Here is a 16253-nt window from a genome sequence, read left to right as displayed (position 1 = left end):
CAGATAAATAAGATAAAGATGGGGCCAGTGGACACATCTCAGAGGTCGGTTTAGGATTGAACCTGTCGAAACCTTCGACCTCTAACCTGCACCGGCACTCGTCCGAAGAGAGTCCTGAGACTTCGCCGCTGCTGAACCCACCTGTGTTGTAGAAGACGGTGGAGCGGATGGTGCAGTTCTCAAACACCGTGTCCGTGGACCTGATGTCCTCGAAGCGACAGTCTTCAAACAGTGAGTCCTCAAACTTCACTGACCTCATCTCTATATGCATGAACCTATGGGGATGGGATGGGAACACACACACACACACACACACACGCACACACACACACACAGACAGACAAAGAAAACATGGACTCACTTCTATCACCGCAGCAGCAGCACAGAATCAGAATGGACACAATGGGTTGAACTGTGTTAAATTCAAGATGGCCGCCACTGATGATACTGCCATGGACACTGCGTTAGAGCCAAAATGGTGGAACGATCATCTCCATGGCAATATTATAGAATCAATGACGGCCCTGTTTAACTGAAGTTAAAAGCCCATTGAGTCATTTTCAAAATTCTGCACAAAAGCCTATAGAAGTTGAATAGTATACAGTTCCGTGAGATACTGTATATCTGCAGTGAGAGTGTTTCTGTTGCAGAGGTGAAGCGTCGTTGAAGATACACATATTGATAAAATAAAAATACAAAGTGCTCGTAAAACCTCGAAAGGTTTACGCCCGTCACAATGTAATAACTCAGTGTCAGTTTTGGTTTTTGCAGTAGAAGTGATGACCTGTGGAAATGATCGATGAGTTCCAGGTCATAATTTACTACATGCACAAAAACACAGCATGGTTTAGTTTCTGATAGGAACACACCTGAGAAATGAAATGACTGAGAGACTTCACGTCACAGTGTCAATGTCTGTCACACTGCTTCCAAAAATCTTATCACGTCATCTGAGCTGTTAAAAAAGAAATGGACTTCCTCCGACTGAAAAAGAATTTAAGGTAAAAATATCTTGACGTCATTTCTCAAGTCAGTCTCAGCTGTCAATCATGACGTTTCGCCTTGTTTTTACAGCATCAAATAACTGATTAAAACCATGATCTATACTGCAGCCAGCCACCAGGGGGTGATTCAGATGATTTGGCCTCACTTTCAGGAAAATATGATCTCTGATAAGTAATTTACTGATGATGGTTTTGGAAAAGAAGTAAAGTTCCTCATTTAGTACTCAGACAATATCCCACTGTTACATGGGCTCAGAGTGGTCACATTATGAATATAGATATGTACATATCTTGAAGATACATGGATACTGTATGTTGTCCATTTTTTCACCGATGTGATCAGAATTAGTCCATAAAGACATGAAATGAATTATTTTTTTATTTCAGAGTTGTTGTTTTTTGTTGTTGTTGTTTGTTTGCTATCTATGACATATTTTAATTGAAAGTAGCAGATATTAAAGTATGGTATAAGTATATATACCCCTAAGGTGTGTCCGGGTGACACGGTCAGACTTACTTGTCATTGATGTATTCCCCTTCTTTATGGATCTGGTTCTCCAAAGAAAAGTTAAAATGGAAGTTCTCCACTCTTTCTCTATGCAACACCTGAGCGAGGAGACAAATCAACATGAGCCGGTACATTTAAAGTCCAGATGCAGGAAATGTAACTAGTACTACTAGTACTGGAACATCATTCCAACAAATACCCTCAGGAAAAAGAATTACGGAGGGAAAATTTGTGGGGGCATGAATTGTTGTTCACATTACCTTGACCCTGGACTTGTATTCCTCGTACTGAAGGTGCTTGATCATGTCGGGGAACCACACAGACAGACCATAATAACTGTGTCCGAGAGAAAACTGAATCAATAACGCAAAACTTTAACTCTTACGGGCGGCGGGGATGCAGCCACATGATCACATTGGGGATTATTTAAGAAATTCTATGTTTCAAATGACTTCTCTTTCTCTTCGGGCTGTGGGCAGCCTGAGTTTCCTGCTGTCCCCTCTCGGCCTGGAAGAAGGTTAATACATGACAACACAAACTAACCTGAAGGCCATGCAGAACCAGATGACGGCCATGAAGAGCGTAGCAAACCGCAGATCTGCAGACACGAGAGACGCCACGTTCTTCAGCACCTGGGACATAAATGCAGATTCAGCACTGAGTCAAACGTTTCTCGAGATTTTGTGCTACTAACTATATATATTTTTCACAATAAAATTCCAAAGTAAGGGAACATTCTTAACATTCAGATAGGTACAGATGAGCCAGATCCTTAAAATATCGTTATGGGAGGGTGAAAACCTCTTTCGCATGGATTCAGGAAATAAGAAAATGGCCTCAGATGGGACCATTTTAAGTTGATTTACATTTTTAGTTCATCAGAGGGCTTATGAAAGTGTGTCCTGTGCAGTGAGTGACGGGTTCTAGAGGAGTTTTTCTGTCTCGTTTGGTCCTTAGATGCCTAAAACTGCTGTCCTCTCATGCGGAGTGCCCCAGGGCTCTTTCTTTGGTCCTATTCTATTTTCGTTTTATATTCTTCTCCTCTGTCATATCATTAGAGAATGTTGGTATCTCTTAACCTTGTTTTGCTGGTAATATTCAGCCTGATGAGACTGTTTGACGGGCTTAATATTTTCATACCGTGTCTGCTTTGGTCTGCATGTCTTTGGGAGTCTCACTGAGCGTTCCTACGTACCAGTTTGCAGAGCGTGAGTGAGCGAACAGCCCATCGTTGCACCGGTGTTCCTGTGGCAGTCTGAATCTCAATGAACTCATCCTCTGCTGTCTTGGGAGCCTTGATGTGAGTCACCTGAATCGATAAGAGGAGGAGGAGGAGGAGGAGGAAGGAAAATCATCCTTGTCAAAGCAACTTGAGAACTCTTTGAAGAGTATGAGATTTTCAGCTCCTGCACTCACACGCCCCCTTCGGTTTCACTAAATGTTTCTTATCCCCCACATGTTTATATTTGACTCAGTCGTGATTTGGGATGGTCACGTTTCGTTTCCCCATAGGCCGCATTTTTTGGACTGCCGAAAGTGAAACCAGGAAATATGGAAGCGTCATATGAACAGAAAACATGGAGGGCGGGACGGTCGAGCTGTAGCAACAGCATTTAAAAACTTTGACTTCTTCTACTTTGACGACGGGTCCAGATCGGCCAACAGGTACGAACCAATCAGAGCAAAAATTATTATTACTGCTTGTATCTCTTCATGTTTTATGTCACATCTATACTGGATAGTATAAGTCAACCACACTCACAGTAAAGACTTTTTCCGGCTGTCCCTTGGCTCTCCAGTTGGTGTCATGGACCTGCTTCAGGATCATCCACGCCTCGTCGTGCTTGGCATTCTGCTCGACACACAAACACAGACACACACGACATACAAGCTCACACACTGTTTGTTTCTGGGACTTTTTTTCTTCTCGCAGCTCCACACAGCATTGTACCTGCATGACATTTTAACTCAGAGGCAGTGAGCACTGTACCTGGTGTGTATGCATACAAAGCCTAAATGCAGGGTAGTGCACGATCAAGTATGAATGTGTGATACAATATATACAATACAATATTGATTTGTTCTCCATCATCGAGGTCCTGTGTTGACTCCACAGGTGACTGAACGTTTCTCCTGGAAGCGTCTCACCTCCAGGAGGAAGCGAGGGCTCTCGGGCATGAAGGTGAGTCCGACCAGCGAGGTGATGGCAGGAAGAGCCGCCACCAGGATAAACACCCGCCAGCTGTGGAACTGGAACTCTGAGCCCATACTGAAGCCCCATCCTGCAAACACACACACACACACACACACCTGCTGCCTACAGTACTGGATGGTGCAGGTAATTAAATGTACAATCTCAAAACTCTACGTTAGTCGTTCCAAAGACCCAGATTCAAGTGGACGCCGTACAGTATTTTGTTTTGGCTGTTTCTAGTCCTTACCGTATCTGGGTATGATGCCCCAGGCGGTGAAGGAGGCGTAGATCCCACCGATCATCCAGAACATACACAACCAGGACAGATGCTCCCCTCTCTTGTCCATCTGAAGGAACTCGGAGAAGTACGAGTACACGATAGGCACAGTTCCACCGATCCTGAGAGATCAGGGAGAGTTGCATTAAGTCACCTGGAACACACTCTTAGAAACTCTTACACCTTTTTTTGGGGGGGGTTAAAAGTCACAGTAGAGAATGTGAGAGTGTGTGTGTGTGTGTGAGTGTGTGTGTGTGTGTGTGTGTGTGTGTGTGTGTGTGTGTGTGTGTGAGATCATTACCCGACGCCCGACAGCAGCCTGAAGAAGAGGAAGAAGCCGTAGCCTTGGGCGAATGAAGACAGGAAGGAAAAGATGCAGTTTATCGCCAACGCCACGATCAGACAGCGCCGACGACCGACCTTGTCGGCCAGGCCGCCCCACAAGAACGCCCCCACCATCATGCTCACGAAGACGATCAGACCTGCACGGAGAAAGAGAAACAGGAAATGCCCCCATCATATGATATACATGAGAATCTTAAGGGATTTATTTCTTGAGCTTTTTAAACTTTTGGACCTAAAAACTCTTGATGGTGACGAAGAAGCTTTGTTCTTACGGACCTGCTGAGTCTTTAATCATAAATTGATTTTAACCTTGACCATTTATTATTTTAACCTTGATGACAAAGGTCCTCGAACTTCCTTTAAACCCATGGATCATTATCTTTCCTTGATTCAAACTGTTGCCAAAGTCACACAACATATATTTTTCAGTAATGATTTTTTTCTTATACGATATTTTGGCCAATATATATATTTGGGATTGTCATTATAACACAAATGTAATTGGGTCTTGATATTTTACAGTTCAAAGCCTCAGTGTGTAATTTTTGTAATTTTCAGGCGCCCTCTGGTGGTGAAGTTGCAAACTGCAACCAACTGAGCGACCGACAGGGGACACTTTATGGCGGCGCACCGTTGATTTCAGTTCTGGTTTCCGGCAGCATCTGAAAATTCAATGTGAATGCGACGTATTCTGGAGCGTTCAGTTCAACAACCGTATTCAACACGACGTAGAAACATGGAGACTCACACGGAGGTCGGTCGACCTCATGGAACTATATTTAACTCTTATATGAACACAGAGTTATGGATAATATATTCAAATCATGTTAATGAACACACTGTAGCTTTAAGGCTTTGACAATGTTTTACATTGAAATCACTGCATTGCTTCTTTGAGAAGCTCGAAACTCGAACTGAAGAGGTCACCGAGGACAAAAGTGCAGCCTCCTCCTGCCGCTCCACCGCTGTGTGAACCAAACACCTGTCGTTTCCTTCTCGGTCCTGTCGGGTCGACCGTCGCCAACTCCCGGCGCTCAAATATTTCAGCGCACTCAGCTCCTTTCAAGATTTTCATGAGCCGCGCTGCTGCTGCTGCCTTCGCCCGGTGTAGAACCTCCAGCTGGCACCAGATACTGGCAACGCCACACTGCAGTATGCAGATGGCCGTGCCACAGGGGAGAGCTGGCCGCGGGGCCGTCAAACCCCATCCACACTCTTTTTTTAAAATAAAAATGTGCAAGAGGACTTTTGAATATGACAGAAGATCCTGCCCTGTGATGTGTGTCTTTACTCTGGGTCTGGACTGGGGATCTGTGGCAGCACTGAGATGCGACGCGGTTCGTCCCCGAGGTCGGGACGGAGCGTCGATAACTCCGGCGTGTGTTGTCAGAAACCCAACTGAGGTAAAGTGGAAGAACGGAGGAGCGGGAAGAGACTGGGTGGAGGCAGAGGCGACGACAAAGCGAGGGTATGATGGAGGTTCATTCTCAGACCAATCAGGTGTTTCTCCTTCCTCGTCACTTCCCCTCATTCCCAAGATATGGAACATTGACCCACAAGTTCCAAATCTGATTTTCTCCATTAGTGTGATCACAGTAATAAAATGAAACGCAGAGACAGATGGAAACCAGAAAGCGTAGAGACGAGAGGGAGAGGATGGAGAGATGGTCGCATAAGAGAGGGAGGTAAAGAGAAAGAGAACGAAAGCTGTAACAGTAAAAGTATCCCTGATTTGCTCCTGTGCTGAGTCAGGCGTCTGCGGAGGAGGAGGAACGACGGACGACTGGCCGATGATCAACACAAATGAAACACCAGCTTGTTTTCTACCTGCACAGATCTAGAATCTATCGGCCTCTTAACATCAAACTATATTATACTTCACATGATTCACGGTGCTGCCTTCCTAGTGCACGCCTACAAATATCACGAATCTCAATCGCTCGCCCGGGCCTCGTCCAACGAGCTGATTCATTCCTGCCTCCTCGGAGCCCATTAGCTAATTAAACTGCAGAGACTCGTTTGAGGTTTTACAGGAGAAATCACTGAGCCTCCGGCGGCCGCCCGTGCGTTGTGTCAGGGACTGTTTTTAAGTGATGGACGACCTGAGAGCGAAGCCAACACACCCCGATCGCCAGTGACCGGCTGCAGTTTGGTCACCGCCCCGCCGAGCAGACGTCCAATACAATTTGATGGTTTCTGTCGTTTGTTCTTATCATGTCATTTAAAACTCATTCATCTTGTCGACACTGTTACCAAGTCTGCTTATTATAAGCCACTTTGGTCTTGTGTCGCTTACGAATATTGGTAGTCGCGGGATGAGTTGTTTTGGGCTTGGTGCTAAAGTGCAGTTGCTTATTTGGGCCTGCTCCCCATCTGTCCCGTCTCTCTCCACTGAAACCCAAGTTCGTCCCATAATGCAGCTACCGCCAACTACTCCGGGATGATGACGCACCCTACTTTGCCTCTGATTGGTCAGTCCTTGTTGCCTCCCGTGGTTCAATTGGCTAGTCGCTTGGGCCTCCCTGTTAGCGTTGACCACAGCGTAAAGATGAAATAAGGAAGAGAAAACTAATTTTATTTCATTATGTTCGGGATAGACAGGAAACAACATAATTACTTTCATCTGAATGCGGATGTTGTGCATGTAAATGCTGTGACTGCTGGAACTTTCTACTCCCTAATATTCATATTCGGTCACAGTGTCTTTATTTTACAGCTTTACAAAGGTTGATTTATATAACAACAAACTTCAAAACGTTTTCGACCCTAATTTGGGCCCAGACACAAGCCGTGGTCCTGAATCCGTGATCAGCTGATTGATCAGATACATTGATGAACTCACCCGTTCAGGGGGCTGACGACCAGCCGAGGAGAATCCGTGCGTCATTGCCATGACCAGTGGACAAACACAAAAACACTGCAAGCAACAATAAGTGGTCGCGGCTCTTACCCAGCATTCCTTTCTCCGCGTTCGACAGACACAGATCCTTTTCGGCGGACGGCAGCGCGAAGGCGACCACGAAACACTCGACCCCGTCGGCCATCAGCGCCAGGCCCAGCACGACGAAGAGCGTCCACTGGAACTTCCCGTGGCCACAGTCCTCCATGATCTCCTCGTACTGCTCGGACAACTCCTCCAGCTCGGAGACGGCGTTCCTGGCCGCTCGGGCTTTAGCCCTGAGACGCAGAAAGACAAAGAGGAAGAGAAGCCTTTGAGTTATGGTTGATTCATTTCACACTGTCCTGAATATCTCTAGTTAGCGCTTTGGGGCCATGAAAAGTGCTTTATAAATCCAATATATTCTTATTATTATTAGTTGAAAGATGTCAGGTTCTGTCAGGTCAACAGATTTGTCCCGAAAAGATACGATCCTGCAGTATTTTATTTCAGGCTGTACAATGTTGCTTTACACCCGTGAATGCGACACATTGACAGTTTTCCTGCATTGCGTCCTGAGCTCTGAAGGCTTGTTAACGCTGGTGACATACGACTCAATACTGCGCCTCCGGTGTAGACAAACACTCACACTGGAGCTTCTGTACAGACACAGCATGAGATATAAACACATCACTTTCTTAGTATATGATCTAACAGAAAGAAGTTTCTGGTATGATCCTGAATATATGCTGCCCATATTCAGGTTCATAATTCTAACCTGGGTTATGACTTGTAAAAAGGTTTACATGCTCTAATGTTCAGTAAACACATTCATGTTTCCTGCAGCTCCTCTTTCACAACACTTGGTTTTACCTCCTGTCTCTTTAAGGCCCCTCCCTCCCAATGAAGCCCAGAGCTGCTCTGATTGGTCAGCTGCCTCCACTCTGTTACGATTGGTTGACTGCTTTTTAACACGTGTAGGAAGTTCTCTCGCTCTGGCTTTACCCGTCTTTGTTGGGGGCGTGTCAGACTAGCCGCTAGTTGAGCCGTTTGCACTTCCGTAACATGGTGATGTCACCATGTAACAGAAGTATCGTCCAGACAACTGACGAGCGCCAGGATCAGTGTTTTCTGTCGGGGAGAGGAGCTCCCATTATTGCACACTCTGGCCTTTTTAATTTTGCAGAACTTTAACATTCAATGAAAACCTTAAACACTCTAGAGAAAAACGGGAAAAACTGAAAAAGCAGAATATGTCTCCTTTAAAAGTGGGAGATTAAAATGAGTGCATGGATAAGTTGGTATCTGAAAAGATGTGATTCAGGAGATGAGCTCCTCGTCTGTCCCATCACAAATACATGTATTCTACCTATAAAGCCAACATCCCAGTCTGCTACTTCCTGTAGGGTGGGAACCAAGAGACGTGAGGCGATGCTAAAAGTTAGCACATTGTTCTACACTTCCTGGATCGTTCACACACACACAAACCCGAGCGGTGTCTCACCGTGCGGCCCTCTGCGCAGCCTTCACCTCGTCAGGATGGGGGATCCCTTGATACTCCCCCTCGTACATCTGATCCTCCTCATCGTGTCCCTCGGTGGCGTCGCTCGCCGCGTCCTCCTCCTGCGAAGGGTAGCCGTACCCGTCGGGGCCGCCGCCTTCCCCGTAGGTCCCGTAGCTGTCGCCCCCTTGTTGTTGGTACGTGTTGTTCTGGTACGGGTCGGCCATCTTGAATTCCTCAGGTCAATTAATAGCTGATTTTACGACAAGACTTTTGCTTTTTGGCTTTTTAGTGGCTTCTAATCTGGAGCTGAGAGATTTACCAGATTTTCTTAGGTGAGCATTGTGAGTTAATTGTTCCTCTCTCAGTAAGAACCACTGTACTGTGCAGTGGAGCTCGTTCAGCCAGAATTTGCTTCTTAAAAATCCTGAAGGTAAAATGGTCCCAGGTGGAACTTCTCTCGTGTGCGTCTCAGTTTCTGGTGTGTCTGTTGTTGTGGTCGCGCGCTGGTGTCGACTCCAGAGTCCAGATCAGATGTCGTCTTCAGTTTCTCCTGAAAGAAGGTTAATTTAGATTTAGTCTCAAAAGACACAAAGAGAGACAGAGGGGAACCAGGCGGATCAGAGCCGCCATCATGGAACAATACGTCATTTTGATTTCCGAGTAGGAAATTTACAGTCACGTGTTTTTTTTCCATATGGTTGTTTAATATCTACAACAATCATCTATGATCTTAGTTAAGAAATATCAAATATATCTAGAGTTAGTTAGTGTGAGTCTGGGGGTGTGAGCAATTATTTCCTATGAAATTGAAGAAAATTTACCAAAAATGTCCCCAAAATAATTCAGATTACTTTTTTTAAGTGAAAAAAATTAAATTAAATTCTGGATTTTGCCCCCTGGGTTCTTTCTCGGCCCATGTCTCATCCTTTCACCAAGTTTCATGGAAATGCATTTTGCATTTCCCCCCCAAAAAAACAACAATGTTTTCATTTTTTATGTCTTATGAAAAACCAATAAGTGTCAAAAAACAGATCATCCGGAGTGAAGGAAACCCAGAACGAGACGGAGAAAGAAACGAGCGACAGACAGTCTGATATGAGTCAGCAGTTGTAGATGATTTGATTGACAGATGAACGGGGGATGAGCAGCAGCAGCGGCCGCATGTTGCTTCATAACTGATGTTCCGCAGCAGGAAATTAAAATGTGGATACAGGTGGAGTTTCCGACTGTCTCCCACCATCCGTCTCTGTCACGTGACGCAGATCTGATCGAGACCTTCATCTGACAGTCGGGTCAACAACAACAAGGCGTCGGCAGGTTTCAGCAAGTTTGAACTTTTCTTCACCTTCTGGAACTTAACTCGCAAGAAAAACACCATAAGAGATAAATGTTGTTTGGTTAAGCTCATACAAATAACGAATTAGCAATAGTTTCCACAAGGTTTGCTTGTCAGACAAAATCGGATCAAGTAACAAATAAAATCATAACTTGGAATTAAATTTGAAAAAATCTGACTGAAAAGCATTATTACGAGCAAAGATGATAAATCGCTTGCACTGCATGTTGCGTATCTAATTTCACAGATGTTAATGTTACTCAACCAGTAGATTGATCTGCACTTCTTTATTCTAATAGTAATTATGCAATAATTGATTTTCACTGTTCAATAAACAAAGCTGAACATTTAGATTCATATCTCCCACTGTGGAGAGTTAATACTGTTAATTAATTCATTATGAATTGATAATTATTTATTAATGACACCTGCATCTGCTTTCTTTCCTAAAGGGACAAATTCAAACTACCATGATTTTTCATTTATTTACATTAAACCTCACAAGCGAGCGCAGAAATAAAAAAAAATCAGGGATTAAAAAAAAAAAATCCTGTGTGATGCTCACGTCACGTGACCGAAGTATTTTGACCCTGTTCCTGCGCCTGAGTGTGATTGGACGATGTCAGCAGAGTGAAACTGTCCAATCAGAGAGCAGGACACCTTCTGTTGCCTGACACATTATAGGTTGATTTTTCAAGATGGACGACATCAGCCTCGGTCTGATTGTTCGTTCTGGGACAGTGAATGTTTTATGATACCTAGAAAAGATTGTTATAATTCAACCGTTTCCTCTTGTTTTAAGCTACAAACTGTTATATTTATACATATTATATATCTATATATATAGATATATATATTTAGAACCAGGTGGAACGTGAGAACAGCGCAGCAGCAGAATACAGAACGCTGATGTTCCTGGGACTTTCTTTAACTTGGTGTGTGTGTGTGTGTTCATGTGTGTGTGAGACGGATAATTAGTGTTGGAGCAGCGGAGAGACAGATGCTTGGTCAGATCGGGATCTGACAGTCCACTGGTTTCACACTTTGTTAGACAGAAGAAATGTGCACACGAAACACGACGCTTTCCGCAGCGGCGGCGGCAGGAATGATGTAACCTGAGCTACGAACACTTTCATCTGAGGTGAGCCCGGAAGCACAGAAGGTCCTGACGGAGTTCACAAAGGATATGTGAGCAACGTCTACACTTCCTGCCCCCAACAAGGTCATTCTCTTCTCCCTGAAAGCCGCGGGTGAAGTCCGCCCACTGACCCTAGTGGCCCCAAACACAGTCAACATGCAAGGCCACAAACATGGACGGAGATGTAGACATCCGGACGGGTCGTGGCCGTTATTTGTTCACATACTTGCATGTGACTGGAGTGTTCCACTAGGGGGCGCACCACAGAACAAATAGAACCTCTGGATCCATTCGCGTTCTGCAAAAAACAAACATTGGCGTTGATTTCTGAGGACGCGCGACAGTGGATGCACTCGACGGACGCAGGTTTTGTGAGGCTGCCAATGCCGCACATGCCTGGTTGAAAGCGGCTGGCCCCCGAGGCTGACAGGACCCGCTGTCCAGCTCTACAGCCTCAAACATTATCCTTTCGATAGATCACGACGCTGCCGTTGTGCCGTTTCCCTGGGAAATCCGTGAAAATGTGTAAAATAACTCCGCATCTGGGAATATTAAAGAGAGAGACAGATCGTTCCTGCATCGGCCCCTTTGTCCGGATCTGTGCCAAACCTTCAACTGGTTCTTTCTCGGCCCATCTCCGGTCCTCCCACCGAGTTTCATGAACATTTGTCACGTAGTTTTTGTGTAATCCTGCCGACCAACAAACGGACAACTGGTTTCCACCCTGGCGGAGGAAATTCGTTATTTACCAAACGACCACTTCAGGTGCCGACGTTAGAAGCGACCGATCGTGTTCGTCTCTCGTTGGCAGGTCGTCTTGTGCTCATGACAAAACCTTCTGAGCCAAAAACCCAACTGCCGTGATGAACCGTGAGCGGAGGGACTCGACACGTGAGGAGGAGGAAGATGAAGAGAAAAGCTACGTCATTTAGACGAGATGAATAATTCATCACGCTCCTATCCACAGCAGGAACAAACCCCCAGCACACACACACACACACACACACACACACACACACACACACACACACGGAGGTACAGTGCAGTCTCCTGTTTCAAATGGCAGCAGAAGTCGCTGCAGTCTTTTTCACAGCCGAATGATCAAATCTGAGCGATCAGCTGGTTTTAAAGGACCACGCCAGTGTTTTTCCACATCAACAACAAATCTTTACATATTTCACACGTGTACATATATATATATATATATATTATATATAAGAGCACTGTTAGGATGAGTTATGATTTGGTTTTTAACTGCACAATAAATGTACAAGGTGTTTGTCCCCAGATGTGGTTCAGGGGATGTGACGCCGCCGCAGACCCTCACGTGCAGGTTGGAGCAGATATGTGGGTCAACAGAGCTGCTTCCATTTCAACTTGACCTCACGGTCTGGAGCATTCTCAGGGAAATAAATGAATCACAACACGTTTCATTCCATGACCTTTTTTTTAGGGCAGATTTGTCACTTCAGCGAGAAGTGTACGCGTGTTTGCGCACCGGCTTTCGTAGGTCGGTAATAAATGAAAATAATGCATCAAAAAGTACAATAGTATTTTTCTGCTGCCTCAAGATAGCGACGCCCAACAACCCTCCCGTGGTGCACTTGCTTTTCAAACAACAACTTTCTAATTCGGAAACTGCGAACTGATTTCAGGATGCTCACATGCTCACGATGACAATATTAACACGCTGATGTGCAGTGGGTTACACCGTTAACCCCGGTACGGGAGGTTTGGGGTTCGATTCCCGGCTCAGGTCATGGCTCAGATCCAGAGTGGGCCCCTGAATGCTACTGTACCTGCCGACTTCCGACACCAGTCAAGGATCGATGATGGTCAGTCCAATGGATGAATTATAATAATGGAAGCAGATGTTTACACCTGCGGTAAAAGTCAGGAGATCATCAAATGTACAGTACGACAGTTCAACCTGAACCAACAATGTTCAGCCCGACTGACCGTAACCATGGCAGCAAGGCAGAATCAAAACTCTGGACCAACCGGTTCACCGACGGACCTTTACCATCCCGTAGTCTGGTATCACTGGTTTGTTCCCCGTCTTCTCCTGCTGACGTCCAGATCTGTTGTGCGGCCAATTAATAAATGAAGGAATCCCCAGAGAGACACGTGGGATATTTTCGGAAGGAGGCAACCCACTAAAATCTCCTTCGACAACTTCTGGAAGGAAAACTACCACAATTAATGGTAAAATTGACTTCTTGTTGGTCGTCTATCATATCAGAATAGTATAGAATCATATCATATCAGAATGAGGGGTTCAGATCGACGACACAAAGCTCAGCTTGTCCATGTTACACAAACAAATCAAAAGCAACAACACAAGAGTTCTCATCTCATCCTGGGAATACTGCGAACGCCATTATGAGAGAAAAGAGATGTAATATGAGAAGCGTGTTTGTGTGTGTGTGTGTGTGTGTGTGTACATTGATTACATAATGCAGACAGCTGGGATCGCTTGCTGAATAGGAGCTTTTGCTGCTTCCTGCTTCTTATTAATAGATACAGTACACGTCCTCATTTAATTTGCACCATGTTAAAGACTCTAAACTCTCGGTCCAGTCCAGTGTCTGTGTGTGCAAAAAGTTCTGATGTCTGATCTGCGCTCACTCGAAAAATAATAATGTTATTACTTCTCTAATCAGTCTGGAACTTAAAAACATTAAAAAAATAAGACAAATGACACATTTCTTTCTAATAACTACACATGCATGAACTAAAAGACAAAAGAAAAACTATAAATAATAATCTAGTCGTGGCACCAAAACCCTCCACATGAAATCATATCCCGACTCCATCAAACATTAATCTGGTCAGATGTAGGTTAGTGTGCAGCACAACCGAGTCTCACGTATGAAACACGAGCGACTCAAAAGTCAAGCAGAAAAAATCCACTTCTCCTACCAGGACAGAGGGAAAACTGAAGTTTCACATCCGGTCGTCGGTCGTCCTGATCTCACGATTTCATCCGTGGCCTTCCAACGTTGACACTGTTCGTAAAGAGCATCATCGCACAAACACACAGAGAGAGAGAGAGATGAGGGATTAGAGGAGGAGGAGGCGAGGGTGGTGCCGCCCCCCTCGCTCCATCCCTCCCTCTTCCTCTGCAGCACTCCACCCTGCTGCCTCCCTCCCTCCCTCCCTCCACGCGCTCGGTGGTCCGGTCCACCGCTGCACTGCGCCGCCTGCAGGAAGCTGCCATTAGGCCGAGCGGAGGGGGGTCGACAGACCCGGGGGGCCGGAGGAGGCGAGCGTGGGGAGGGGACTGGAGGAGGCATATGGGCGTCTGGTGGGACGGGGGAGGGAGGGATGAGGATGTGGCGTGTGACAGATGCGTTGACTTAGTGGCGAGTGGCGACGCCTGATGAGATACTTTCACTGCGCTGATGGAAAAGTGCTGCAGTTTTTTTACGCCGATACTGAAAAATGTTGACCCTCATTTGCACCTTTCACCTTCTTTCTTTCTACGTAAACGTGTCTACGAGCAAAGAACGACAATCCTTCCTTTGGATATTCATGTACAGTACGTCTCGTCGTGAAAACCTCTGCTGTTCTTATCACCGCGTCTTTTCTCACTGTTGCAACATTTCCACTCCAAAGCTGCAGTTTTGTCTTTTTAACTTCCTGCCGAGGCCGAAAGTGAGACGACGGACGGCTGGTACACGTCGCCACGCTGCACCTGAGCAAAGAGCTGATCATCCATTCATCCATTCAGCCATTCATCCATCTGTCAGCTGTCACTCAGTGTGGGCCCGTGTGTGTGTGTGTGTGTGTGTGTGTGTGTGTCGTTCAGGTATTACTCATGTGGTGGGGTCCATATCTGTTGGCTCAGTCACATTATGGGGACTTGTCGTCCTCACGGGGACAAAAAGCAAGTCATGGTCAGAGCATGAAACGTGTGAAGACGTGTATTAAGGTTGAGAGTATGAGTATAAAGGTATATATATATATATATATTTAGTTTATTACTACTACTCATGGAATAGGTTAGAGTAAGTTTTTTGTATTTGTAACCCGAATCCCAGTTTACCTGTGGGGCCTAACTTCTCTGTGGGGACATTGTGTTGAGGACGGTCCCCACGATTACAGTAAGACAGGGATGTGTGAGGGACCATATGGTCTCATTAGTGTGTTCATGCTGGGGGGGGCCAAGCTAAATCTACACACAAACACACACTAACACACAGATGTTTCTCTTGTTCATGTTGGCCTCTGGCTAAAAGAGGAAAATTGAGGCGTGCTAATGTTGATGAGCGGATCATTTGTGACGATCAAAAACCATAAATTTTCACCATAATTCAGCATCAAAACAGCCGGAAACATGATTCACAGAATGAGTTACAGGAACAAATGGATAAAGATCAAGTTTGTTTTGTCCAACAAAGGACCTCACTCTCACAAAGACGATGTTCACACAGGCAAGTTTTGCGGTTGTTAGCGAGCTAATGGCTAACGGCTAATGGCTAAGGAGAATGTTTGAAGGAGGCAGAAGTGAATCATTTCCAAATTGTCTAATTTGTCTCGGAGAAGCGTCACAGAGCATCGAAGCCTTGTCACAAGATGTCGTCTCAATATACTGAAAGACATTACAAGACATTTCCAGTTTTCCTCAAAAGACAAAAAGACCAATTAGCCAAGTTCGTGTGCTCGAGTTCACGGCCGACTTCGATACGAGGTGGAATTAGCGCCTCTGCAAGCCAAGCATGCGGCTAACATGACCAAGGATTTCTTAAAAAACATCCTCAAAAGTGAAATTAGCTGCGAGTAGCAGCGTAATAATCATCGTGACCTCAGACACGTCCACCACGAGAAGCACTGCCAGCCCCTCGCGTCAGAGAGGTTAGCCTGATGTAAGCGTTCAATAATTGAGCGCGGACTGTGGAGCAGGTTATAAAAATGGAAACGGTCCCATGATGGGTGAAAGGTTTCCCTGCTCTGCGCCGTGGCGCTGCCCTAAGCTACGCGATGAAAAATGCAGGTCGTTGTAACGTGGTGCAGAAACAAGACGACTGACAAACACTGGGAATTACAAGACGGGTAAATGAGGCCGA

At 45.5% G+C, this 16253-nt stretch overlaps 1 protein-coding gene across 3 annotated transcripts in view; it reads right to left on the bottom strand.

The window, feature by feature from the left end:
• The window catches only part of LOC118315503 (synaptic vesicle glycoprotein 2B-like), a 24990-nt gene that overhangs the window by 4174 nt on the left and 4563 nt on the right, over positions 1 to 16253 (bottom strand). The window contains exons 1-12 of one of the 3 annotated variants that reach the window (XM_035642824.2): positions 14107 to 14236; positions 8711 to 9260; positions 7279 to 7505; positions 4285 to 4465; positions 3954 to 4105; positions 3661 to 3794; positions 3275 to 3364; positions 2708 to 2821; positions 2056 to 2144; positions 1773 to 1848; positions 1522 to 1610; positions 142 to 275 (exon numbers count right to left, since the gene is read on the bottom strand). In XM_035642824.2, the coding sequence (XP_035498717.1) occupies positions 142 to 275; positions 1522 to 1610; positions 1773 to 1848; positions 2056 to 2144; positions 2708 to 2821; positions 3275 to 3364; positions 3661 to 3794; positions 3954 to 4105; positions 4285 to 4465; positions 7279 to 7505; positions 8711 to 8934 (1510 nt within the window). In that variant the 5' untranslated portion in view covers positions 8935 to 9260; positions 14107 to 14236. Of the gene's footprint in view, positions 1 to 141; positions 276 to 1521; positions 1611 to 1772; positions 1849 to 2055; positions 2145 to 2707; positions 2822 to 3274; positions 3365 to 3660; positions 3795 to 3953; positions 4106 to 4284; positions 4466 to 7278; positions 7506 to 8710; positions 9261 to 11933; positions 12115 to 14106; positions 14237 to 16253 lie in introns of those variants that run through there. The other 2 variants (XM_035642826.2, XM_035642825.2) reach the window with 2 other exon arrangements.

Source organism: Scophthalmus maximus, chromosome 7 (assembly GCF_022379125.1).
Source record: "Scophthalmus maximus strain ysfricsl-2021 chromosome 7, ASM2237912v1, whole genome shotgun sequence".
Classification (NCBI taxonomy): Eukaryota; Metazoa; Chordata; class Actinopteri; order Pleuronectiformes; family Scophthalmidae; genus Scophthalmus; species Scophthalmus maximus.
The sequence above is the reverse complement of the archived record's forward strand: the minus strand, read 5'-3'. Positions and strand labels throughout refer to the sequence as shown.